Source organism: Vigna angularis, chromosome 2 (genome assembly GCF_016808095.1).
Source record: "Vigna angularis cultivar LongXiaoDou No.4 chromosome 2, ASM1680809v1, whole genome shotgun sequence".
Lineage (NCBI taxonomy): Eukaryota > Viridiplantae > Streptophyta > Magnoliopsida > Fabales > Fabaceae > Vigna > Vigna angularis.
The window spans coordinates 52,210,923-52,223,550 of NC_068971.1; the positions used below are offsets into that span (position 1 = coordinate 52,210,923).

General features: G+C 32.1%; 1 protein-coding gene across 2 annotated transcripts; it reads right to left on the reverse strand.

Annotated features, from left to right (window-relative positions):
- Positions 1-4,984, reverse strand: LOC108319062 (U-box domain-containing protein 45). Of its 2 annotated transcripts, XM_052873050.1 has the most exons (7): positions 4,689-4,984; positions 4,486-4,578; positions 3,714-3,807; positions 3,263-3,448; positions 2,978-3,085; positions 1,471-2,636; positions 1-940 (listed from the first exon to the last, which is right to left on the reverse strand). In XM_052873050.1, exons 3-7 carry the CDS (start codon positions 3,771-3,773, stop codon positions 148-150), a joined length of 2,313 nt encoding a protein of 770 aa, XP_052729010.1. In that variant the 5' UTR covers positions 3,774-3,807; positions 4,486-4,578; positions 4,689-4,984; the 3' UTR covers positions 1-147. The 2 variants fall into 2 exon arrangements, with proteins under 2 accessions (XP_052729010.1, XP_052729009.1); XM_052873049.1 differs by lacking the exon at positions 4,486-4,578.
- Between the last annotated feature and the right edge of the window lie 7,644 nt (positions 4,985-12,628).

Below are 12,628 nucleotides of genomic sequence, written 5' to 3' on the forward strand. Positions count from 1 at the left end.
TGGATGAGAAAAAAAAAACCCATAAATAACACATGCCTGTACATCTCTTCTTTGGAACCAAAAAGCAAGTAGCACCCGTGGAAACGGGTGAGAGGGTGAAAAGCAGGGCCATAAAAGTTAAGAATCGAACAGAAATTTACATGAGACTTAACACTGGTAAACAGAATAGCTCTTGCTTTTCCAGAGAAATCTAAAAGCTTTCCCTACCACCTTTCTTCTGGATATTGATTTACATAACGGTTTGGTTTCAGGAGGAGGCATAGAGAAATCACTACTTTCAGGTTCACATTGATTTGTCTCAACAGGTGAATGGTCCCGTTGACGCTGCTCTCGGAAGACCGTCAAAAGTTTCTGAGCCTTTTCTCTCCCTCTCGAGGTTCCATTTACAGATAATGACACCAACGCAGGGATAACGCCTTCTTGCAAGACCATCTCACAGCATTCCTCACTCCTGTTACACAAAATTAGGAGACAAGATGCAGCTTGCTCCTGCTCTGTGAGCTTACCAGTATCCAGCGTGGACGCCAAGGCACTTATGAGTGCAGGAGCCAAAATCATTTGCTCTCTTCCTGCTGGAGAGACAGCCAAATTTATCAAAACAGCAAGGCATTTTTCTGTCAAACTGCAATCACCCTGGTCTACAAGAATGGATCGTAGGCTTTCAATGATGCCAGATGAAAGGAGATGTGGAATGTTGGAGGACAATGTAGAAATATTATAGAGTGCATGGAGGGAATCTATCTTGCACTGGACTTCTGTCTTGGCGTGAAGAATCTGGATAAGGAACTGGACAGCCTGACTCGTGCCAATCACGTCCTTGGCTTCTTCAAGGCAAGAAAGATTCAGATACAGGGCGGCTACACAACCATGGGAACTAGTTTTTGATATCATTTCCTCCAACAGTGATAAGATTCCTGCTGATATCATAATTTCCTTATTTCTGTCGAAAAAAGAAAAAATGGGCAACCTTGTGTTATTGATGATTAAAAAAAGAGAGTAGACATTGAGCCAATTACATTGATTCTATTATTTCTCAACAAACTTGATTGCGACATGCTGAATAAAGGGATTATCAATTTTCATCATACACTTGTGCACTATGCACGTCTTCCGTGTATTTCTACTATGATAACATTTCTTTTGGAAATACATAGTAAAAAGATGCTTCAACAAACCAGAAAAAGGGATTTTTAATTTTCGAAAATAAGTTTAAAAGGTTTTTCTGGACCAATGCCACTGTATTTTACTGATGTACAGGAGGTCAACCAAAATTGGCAGCAGCTGATATATGGGGTAAAGGCTATTTGAGAGCGAGAGGAGGAGCATATTGTTGTGATACTGAAGATTTTTTAACCCCAAGAAAACAAAGCAATTGTATGGAGTAAATACAAGGTGTCAATTTTGAAATAACATAACTTTTAATTTTGTAATTGTATTGAAAGCAGTTTTATTTTACCATTCAATACACACCTGTTGTTATTCACAGCCAGGTTGAACAGAGCCATGGCTCCATTTTCAAGAGCCATCACATTCCCTTCATGCACGGCTGATTGCAGAAACTGAATAAGTGCATCAACAAATCCATTAGCCCCCATAAAAATCCTGGCTTCCTCATCGTCCCGCAGCAACAACCTCAAATGTTCAACAACTTTGCACTTCCTCTTCCAATTGTTCCCTTCTGACAAGACTTTAAGAAAACTAAGATACCGTTCATGATCTTCTTCCTCTTGTGCAGAAAGGCCCTCAGCTGCATTCCCCCCCATTTCCTCTGAGATACCACTCTCTTCTTCTACAGGAACAACTTTGATACCCTTCAACTTGCAAGAGCCAACACTGTTTGCAGATCTTGAATTTGTGGATTCAGTATCTGATAACGCCAATCTCCAGTAGTTAAAATCAAGAGATTCTGGAGGGCTTTCAGGAATAGGAACTCCATTCTGTTCACACCAACTAGCCACAAGACCCTTCACACAGTAATTAGGAGTCAAAGAAAGATGTGAAAGTTTCTGTTGTGTCTTTGGGCAGGTCTTGTGCCCATCTCTGAACCACTTCTCAATGCAAACCCTTTCATATGTTTGCCCAGAAGCAATTATAACAGGATCACTCATAAGTTGTAGAGATATTGGGCATCGTAACTCTTCAGGCAAAACGAGCATCTGCCCTGATTCCCTATTACTAGGCTTAAAGTTAAAGGAACTAAGTTTTGAAAGCTGCCTGTCAAAGACATGCAAATGACCACCGGTAATGCCATCCTCAAGAGATCTCTGAACAGTGGGAGAACAAGGTTGAGAACCCTGAGAATCATTATCATCAGAGAACTCACTTCTAAATAATTTGGAATATTTCCTCATAAGGTGTAAAAGGTAAGCAATAATTGATTCTTTCCGCTTGTCATCCTCAGCTCGAGCTCTTTCTATGAGTTTTCTAAGAGATCTTCTTTCTGCAAGAGCGGCTCTTGAAGAAGTGATTCCAATAGTAGTAGCAGCTAGATGAAAGCATTCAAGTTCACTACTGTCATTAGAATCATTAAGCTTTCTTCCCTTTTGAAGCAATGCAATTAAATCATCACCAACTTGCTTCTCTGATGGATCAAGTGCAAATACCGTATTTGCAAGTTCATTCACAATTTCATCAATCTGAACAAATGCCACTTAAAAAAAGTCAAACTATGAAGATGACTTAAAAGTGTACCATTGTGCATATACATGTGTGTTTAGATAAAAGTGTCAGAATGCTAAGAAAGCTGACTTCACAGTATTGCAAATAACATGCCTTTTGAATATTGTGTCAATAATACGTGAAAGCTCATAAATTAGGTTTCCCCTTGCTCAGATAATCAGAAAGCAATTAGCAAGGCGGAATAAAAGTGTTTACTTAATAGAGCCGGATTACCGGATCATGAACCCAGAATGGAGGTTACAAACATAAAAAGAAAAATATAGAGAGAACCGTATGCCATTTTGTTGAAATTTCTCACCTGACAACCAATAGATTGAGGAACAATATCTTTCACCCCATTAAGACTATCCCCAAGAGCACATTTAGCCTTTTCAAATTTTAGAAGAACAGAATCTGCGGTTATAGCCTGCATCATAAGTGAAGTTATACATAAGATACTCTGCAAAATGTCTTACACATTAAATAACCTTCTCAACCAACATAAAATAACATGTACGGAGAGCTGAGGTAAATTAAATCTGCCTCACACGCCAGGAGACAAAAATCAGAGAATGAAAGTGGAGTTGTACAATAATAATCTTACCAAGTAAAGTTTACTCGACTCTGAGCAGTGTCGAAGAACATTCTTTGTCTTTTCTAAGGCTACATGCAATGAGCATAATGCCTGAATTCCAGATTTGCTCCTAGGCCTAGCTGCTTCTAAAGAAGGGAATAATAACAATATCTTGCAGTGTATTGCCGAAAGAGACTTGCACATTTCTCCATGTAACTTCACAAGGAAAAAATATATATTTGTTAGGTGATATGTTACATCTTCACTTAAGTCACACATTAAAAGAAAATTATTCAAATGAGCTTCAAACAGTGCTTGTACCAAAAGGAAATTGACTAATACAAAGCAATTTGTCTCCTTAGTTATACCTTATTATAAACACCTCAAACAATCTAAGTACTTGCTTTACAAGGTATTAATTTACAAAATAGCATTAGAATCCAGAACATAACTTGCAATAATCAAAGATATATCATCATACCTTGGCATCGCTTGCTGCAAATAGATTTTCTTCAACCTCGGGAATATCCATTATCCACATTCACTGTGTAAACTTAGGTGCTAACTAACCTCAACTGTATAAATTAAGCAGGATCAAGAGGATGACAGAAATAAAGTTAGTAAAGTAGGATAAAAAGGAATCCTAAACCAGTTTAGAATAAAAATAAATAAAAATCAGCCAAACTGCAGCAACCAACTAACTGAACATTCTACTACCAAAGTAGGTAGCAAGTTCGAGATATTAACCATAATTCAGTGAATTCAATATTTAATAAGAATTGAGGAGAAAAATTCTTCAATCTCTTTTTTTATATGCAAAAATCATAAAGTTCACGCTATCTTCCTCACAAACAAATTTTAAAAAATGGTTGTTACGAATGCGCATTCATTTTATGCAATGAACACGCGCCAAAAAACATGTAACCAAAAAGGATAAAGTCAAATCAGTGAGGAATTAGATTTGATAAACACCTCTTAAATTTAAAATAAACAAATAACTGTCACTTTCTTTTTCAGCATTTTCTCTGCATCCAAATAGACCACAAGACTGGTAAAATATAACTAAACAGGAAAAAAGAATGTGTCGACATGACATCACGAAAAACAATACACCAACAGCTAAAATTCCATAATACACTGAATTAACACAAAAATAGGAAAACACAACCACGTCAATTGAACATTCTTCCATCGAAAGGAGAAGAGAAACGTTGATTGAAAACAAATTCAGGACGTGCAAATTTAAAAAATACATTGATGTCTTCATAATTCCCGCAAAAACCACAAACACACAATCACGAGCTAAGATCTTCACTCAAATTGACAACACCGAGGTACCAGATCACCTTCGGCAGTAGAAATCGAAAAACATGTTAATCGTTTATATTCAATCTTCTGAAAGAGAGAGATTCCGAATCATAGAGAATTAGTTAGGGTTTAGAAGAGAAAAACGCACCAGAGGAGAGAATAGACAGAACAAAATGATGCATGTGAAGGCGAATAAAAAAACGGGTTCTTAGATTAGCAGAAATTGAGGATCTGTGAGCTATGTTGGTGTTCGAGAGAGACAGGTATTGAGGTTGAAACCAAACAGCAAATAGTTGGGAGGAAGCGCACGAGGACAGAGGGGACAAAGGGAAAGAGGAAATGCAAACGCAGAAGAATGTGAGAGAATAGATCACACGTTACATTTCGCTATTCCCTTTCCCTTTGAACCATAACAAACTCTGCCAAAATTTTTCATCAAAATGAAAACTTTATATGCTTATACTTTTCATTCTTTGACTAATCTCTTCAACCCTAAAGATAAGATCTTGTTTTAAGTTTATTAACAGATTAATTACTTTAACTAATAATTTATTTCTAGTTATAATATTTTTCTTAAAACATATTAAAATTGTCGGGACAAACTGTATTTTTATTCGTTTCATTATTTTTCATTTAAATAATTATTAATATATATAAGTATGCTCAATAGTTTCATGGTTAGGAATCGAGACGAAGAGCTATTTAAATATATATTTTTTCTTTTACAATATTTCAAATATTGGAAAAGAAATAACATGTACAGAAATTAATACACAGTTACAGTTTTTTAAAAAAAAATAAGAGAGACATCTCACATATAAAATATGTTTTTCTCAAATTTTTCACATTATTTTCGTCGTTTTAGCACTTTTACTGTTTTAGCCTTTAGATTTTAAAAAGTTCACGGTTTTGTTCTAATTTTAAATTTTATATATGTATATTTTTAATTTAAAATAATCAGATCACTTTTATCTTAAAAAAAACATATTCATTACAACTGAAATAGAATAAACAAACAAAACATATATAACCCTAAAAATTAGACTAAAATGATGAGTATCTTAAAAATATGGAGATTAAAAACACAAAATAAAATATAATGATAAAAAACTATAAAGCAAGAACTCAAAAAAGAAAAAAAATTAATGTCATTATTTACGAACCAGCATAATTAAATTATTTAATTAAATATAACTAAGATAAGCCTAAGTTGGGGACAAATTTTGGCTTTTTAGGAATTTAGGAATGAAAATAATGTTGTTTCTCTCTCTCTCTTTCCCGCTTCACCGGCCGACACTTGCCGACCTCCATGTTTGTCGCTTAGTAAACCTGTCATTTGTCATGATAGTTGCTCGGTAACAAAATTGTCTCTTTCGTTGCTTTTTTCTTTTAAAAAATAACCAAATCTTCAGGATCTATCCGACAACTACTTTTTTTTAAGATGTAGAGTACACAAATAATGGATCAAAAAATATCTTCTTATGTTTATTGTTGTAATATCGTTTAACTGCTTGTAATGTCGATACTATGTTCCTAATTCGTCCTTGTTCTGCAATCCAACGTGATAGGGCGGTGAACAAAATTTGTCTCCACCCTCGCATGGAAACTTGTGAATTCAATTATGTGCTTGTTCTATTAAATTTCACCTATGTTTTTTGTATTTAATTATATATATGAAGTAGATAAATAAACTGAACTTTTAATATTAATTTTAAGATATTAAAAAATAATTTTGTAGGTCAATATATATATATATATATATATATATATATATATAACATCATCACGATTACTCATTTTCAATCAATATAAACAATTATCAATATTGAGGTTAAATGCATCAAAGTTTCATTATCATCATTATCATTTTTTAAAATAAAATACTAAGTTAATTTCTCTTATTATAATTTACTTGTTATATAAATAATCAAATATATCCCTACATATATAGAACAGAAACTATTCATATTTTTTAACTTACATCACTCGTAAAAAAAACACACATGCAAAAGAAATCAAGAAACAAGAAACGAGAAATATAATAGAAAATAAAAACGTATTCGAAACAAAAACTTAATCAATTCAAAATATTTTAAACAATATTACTTTATGGTCCCTTTGTACGTTATAGTCATACATAGGCAAAGAAAAGAATAAAAAATATTTTTGGATAATAAAGATGGAGATATCGTCTTTTACCCTGTTCATTGAATGGATTTAAGGAAGAGTGATTGAATCAATCTGAGAGGATTTGAAGTTAGATATTTTTTGTTGTTTATTTAAGTAGATTTTGGAAGTAAGTGAGAATGAATTTTGAAGTAAAGTTTGTGAAAATTATTGTAGAATTTGATTAATGTGACAGGTTAAAAAAATTTATTTCCAAATCCACCCACTTACCTCCAAAATCCACTCAAATAAACAACAAAAAATTTATCTTTAAATCCTCTCAAATTCATTCAATCACTCCCTCCTAAATCCACTCAACTGAACAAGGACTTACGATTTTAATGGCTAAGTCAAAAATTAATAAAAGAACATGCATGCTTTTATAATTTCTTTGCTATTTACGTGATATAAAGTGATTATCCATAAAATTTAATAAAAAAAAAATTTCTATTGCGGCTAGTAATATTACATAGCTTCAAATCAATGTTTAAAAAGAATTTAAATATTTTTTTTCAGTCTTTGAAAATTGTAACATCCCAAAAATACAGTATAAAAACTATATAAGGGAATAATCACATATTAATAATATTCCAGATCAGTCTTACAAAAGATGAGACGTACGCTTATGGCCGAACGATCTTACAAGATAACGGGGAAATTAAAATTGTACAAATATGTAATCTAGACCCAACGATTTACAAAAGACGTACCGAACGGTCATACAAAAGAAGAAAACAACAGATGATCGAACGGTTATCACACAAAGAAACTAACTATTGACCGAACGACTCTACTGTTCGGTCTTAACTTCTACCTCGACCAAACTTTCTTCTTCCAGCGCCTCTTCCAGCAAAGCTTCTCCTTCTGCTCACATCCACACGGATGATCATTGCAACAGAAGGACAACCACCGAACGTACAAACGGACAAGACAGGAAATAGGGTAAGCTTATGTAATTTAATTCAATTATCAACGTATATCTCACTCAATCAATTTAAACAAGATAACTCATTAACTCTTTCATGCAAAGCCTAATACTAGACTCTGACTGTCCGGACTGTATGAATTCTGTGTAGCTACGACGTTCGTGCACCCGGGTAATGTAGTAACTGGGATACCCTCAACAGCTGCCACCCGAGGTTAATCCGTTCCGTCCAAATTAACCATAAGGACGAGGACCTCCTGCCATTCCCACACATGACTTACCCTTCTCTACGTGAGAAACGAGTAATCACGGAATATCAGGATGAACCGTCAGCTTAGCGTGCCCATATTCATACTTTACCATTCCAATATCAAATCATGAGATATTCCTCCCCGGAACACTCTTCCATAACCAAAGTCATTTCATCCATATCGTATTCTATCATCTTTCATTATTAAAACCTTAACTGAACCAATTTGAATAATGATCCCTTAGGATACTAAATACCGCACATTAGTTTTTAATCCAGAACAAGACTGAACACTTGGAGTGAGACCGAGATGTCTCCAACTCAAACATAATCAAATTGAGAGAGTTACTCGCTAGTTGTAAAAAGGACAGAATATAATAATACTTCTCAGAGACTAATATAATCGAATGTTGTTTACCAAGTGAGCCAATTTAATGAACTGACTCTTGAGAGTTCAAACCGAACATCGTAAAGCCTAGGCCGAGTACTAGGACTCTAGGCCGAAATCAATTGAGACAGGTACTGTAGGACACCAAATAATAGTACTTGACGGAATCATATGAAGAAATCGATCGCCAATAAATACTTAGCTTCTTAATGAGCTAAACCTCAAGGAAACCGAAGGTCAGTTGAAGACTGAGCACTGTAGAGAGCGAACTCTATGGAGTTTGGACGAACGCTCTTATTATAGAGATAGATTACGGAAACGAGAACGAGCGCCTGGTGTAAGACCGAGCACTTACTTAGTACGAGCGCTTGGTGTAAGACCGAGCACTACTTAGTACGAGCGCTTGGTGTAAGACCGAGCATTACTAAACTTATAGAAGAAAGGCTTGATAAATATAATAAGATACCATTTAAATAGTGTTCACGAACGAACGAAATATACAAATACATATAGATATACTTAAGTTTACCATCAAACACCAAGGAACGAATATCCTTGGTTGAACGCTTATATACAGATATTACAGAACGAAGACGCTCGGTCCTCAACTGGAATTCTTTCCAAATGAAAGAATCCAGTTCCAACCGAGTCCACGGGAAAACCCAACGATCAAAGATCTTTAGTGACAAACATAAATTTTCACATAAAACTCTAGACTTGGAATTCATAATCTTATCAATACATTTCTAAACATCTATCTTCATACATTCATACATCCATATCATAGTAAATATTCACACTTCATACAGTCAAAACATATCAACAATCATACTTCATATTCATTCAGAAATCAACGAACGTACATCCATTCAAAATAAGAATCTTAATCAAATTATATAAGCTTCCCTTACCTCTAAGCGTGACCGAACATTCACAGTTCAGAATACGGGTTCACCTTTACCAGAGACCTTAGCGTTCTAAAGTCACGCCTTAAGAAACTAAACCAAACAGAAATTCAGAAACTCTCAGAACAAGATGATTGACTCATGCAACCCATAAACTAGGTTTGCATGTACCAGGAAACCAACCGGCTGAATGAAGAGAGAACTTACCAACTTAGAACCCGGAACTGATCGGTTCAAACGAACGTCCTCGACGCCGGAAATGCTCAGGTGTGGTCTGTTTGATGATCGAAAGAAGAAAAGAGTGAGATTTTGTAGAGAGAAGTAATAGCTTTTTAGAGAGAAGGAGGAGAAAAATGGAGTTTCAGAAGATTGAAGAAGATGGTTGTATGCAGAGAGTGGCGTGGATTTTGAAAAACTAAGTTTTACTTCTACCTTTCAAAACCGAACCGCCACTCGACTGCTCACACCTGTCTTTCACTTTCTGATTTTCAGCTCCCCTTGCTCGACATTTGTCTTCCACTCAAAATGGGGTTTTTAATGTGTTTTTAATGGTTATGACAAAAATACTTTTTTTTCCATCCTGATTATAAAATTATGATAAATTTCACGTTTTAAAATAAACAATACATTATATATATATATATATATATATATATATATATATATATATATATATATATATATATATATATATATATATATATATATATATATATATATATATATATATATATATATATATATATATATATATAAACTGAACTAATAATATTCACACATCTTCTTGTAAATTTCCCGTTTATTATTTCCTAAATTAAGGTTTAATGAACAAGCCGTCTCAGGTTTCAAACTTATTTGCGAGGGTGTGGTGAAAAAATAAATAAAGAGAATAAACAAAGATAAAAAATAAAATAAAAACCAAGATGGGTTGATAGAACAGAAGAGAAATGGAGAAAAACAATATTTTTTAATGCAATCTTATTTTATTTATTATTTATCATATTAAACATTATAAAAAGTCGTCATCTGTTTGGTTTTCTAATTTTACGCCCTAATTCGATTTTATTTTTCTGTTTCTACTATCTGAAACAGAGAAATATATCTTTTTAATGGCAGTAAATGTGTCCACGTAGGAGCATGAAAGAGCAAAGTGACCATACATTAGTCTCTATATATATTTCAAATGTGGGCACAGACCAGACCACATTGCTCTGATTTTAACCACAAATATCACAATCATAGTCACACAAATCCGTACGGACGGTGCGTTTGTCTTTACATTCTTGAACTCTGAGAGGTGAAACTTTCAGATCATCATTTCTCTTCCCTAATAATCTACTCATTAGGTACCAACAATTTGAACATAAATAATTGCTAGGTTTAATGGTTAAATTTTTCTTATTCGGTTTAATTTCACATTTATCTTATTATCACATTACGAAAATTTAAATTTAATTTTATAAAATTAGTTTATTGTAATGATATTTACATATATTTATATATTATAATTTGATAATATTTCTAATTATATAAGTTTTCAAGGTATTTCATTCAAACAAAAAATATGACACGTGAAAATAAATGAATTATGATAACTTTCACTAAGGTAAATTTTTAATGATTATGATCTCAAATGATTTACATATAATTTCATAGTAAAACAATAAAATTTAAGTTTAATTCAATTACATAAAATTGATTAATCAAAATAAAGTTTACATTTAATTATATAGTATAATTTTACTTTATTTATAATTGAGATGAGATCTAACATTTTTATCAAACTTAAAACTTTTATTATCTCAAGTTGAGTGGATTTGAGATTTTTAGTTCTTTAATTATCTATGTAAAAACATACTTTAACATTATTTTCTTTAGAAATCCATAATATCATTTCAAATACATATATATTTTAAAAGTTAAACCATTAGTTTTTATCATGAGAACGTGTAAATATATATATAATGTTTCAAGTATTAAAATTTAAAATATAAAAAAGTTTAACTCGAAATTGATGTCAAATGCAACACGTTTAATGATTTTTTATTTCAAGTAATCCACGTTGTAATATAGAGAATAACATTTTCAGGAATATTACGACCACACAAATGTTATTTTCTAAACATGTTTAAAAATAAGTTTGGTTAACTTTGGATATTATTGGAGATATTTTAAAAATTTTAAAAGAATTAAAAATTTGTGGTTATGATGGAGTTAAAAATAATACTTTTTTTCTTTTCACGGTGAATTTAAGTTTAATTTGATTATACAAAATAAATTCAGTAATTTAAGATGTGTGTTTAATTATATATTATAAATTAATTTTATTAATTTTTATAAATTCAAATTTTTTAAAACATAAAAAATAAGAGAGATTTTCTATTTTTGGGTAAGTCTCTTAGTAAAAATTTTCTTATATACATGTCATTTAACTTTTAACCATTCATTTATCTTTAAATTCTTTTGAAACTTTCTCGTTTTAGTGAATTTTCATTGCTTGAACAAGAGAGACTGAGAGAACAAACCTCCTTCTCTAGACAATGTTCACTTAAGAGAACCCTTAATTACCAAAATTTTACACAAATAAGGATTATACAATTAATAAACCAAGTCTGATATTATAACATTAACATTATAGGAAAAGGTTAATTTTTACTAATATTATTTTTTCTACAGTCACAAATGTTAGTACTTGATAGAAGATGCTTAATACGTGTTCTTTTAAGAGATTGATTGTGACAAATTACATTGAATGATTAAGATATGATTTAACCATTCATAAATCTTGAATAAAAGTAATTTAATATATTAATTTGCAATGTAAAAACGCCTTAAATGTTTTAGATATAATATTATATATTACATAGCTATAAAATATGTTTCTTATGCTAATCCACTTTCATGCACCGCAGGGATGACATAATATTATGATTATAGGATAATATAACTCTTCAAATAGGTAATAAGGATAATAAGGGTATAAGATAAAGTTAATAATAATTTCTTCACAATTTATATTATATATTTTTTTTCAAAGTTTTAAACTCATAATTATGATGACGTGTAATGTTGACGGTGTTAACTTTTAAAACATATAATTATGTCACATCTGGATTATATATCTTTCTTTATCTAATCTAACTTTAGATGTCATTTGAATGTCCTTTCAATAAGCATATCCAGACACCGAAATCCATGCCTCAGGATATGGTACAATCAACCTGTATGTATTAAATTTGGATAATGATAATTTTAACATTTTAACATCACTGTGTTATTATGTGATTAGTCCAAAATTATTTCACAATAAATAATAATAATTATAAATACTAACATAGAGTTGTCAATTTGATCCATGACCCTGGGACTAGTCCTAACTAAACCCGTCAATTTGGCTCCCCTTACATGGTTTGGCCCTAACCCACGTGGGTTGGAGCCAGAAAAATCCACAAGA

What these genes read in the sequence shown, in the direction of transcription:
- LOC108319062 (XM_052873049.1), bottom strand. Translation starts at nt 3,773, where the DNA reads ATGTGGATAATGGATATTCCCGAGGTTGAAGAAAATCTATTTGCAGCA. An exon ending in TTGCAGCAAGCGATGCCAAG is followed by an intron (nt 3,449 to 3,713) that starts GTATGATGATAT and finishes TTCCTTGTGAAG; the next exon opens with TTACATGGAGAAATGTGCAA. An exon ending in CTCAATCTATTGGTTGTCAG is followed by an intron (nt 2,637 to 2,977) that starts GTGAGAAATTTC and finishes GCATTTGTTCAG; the next exon opens with ATTGATGAAATTGTGAATGA.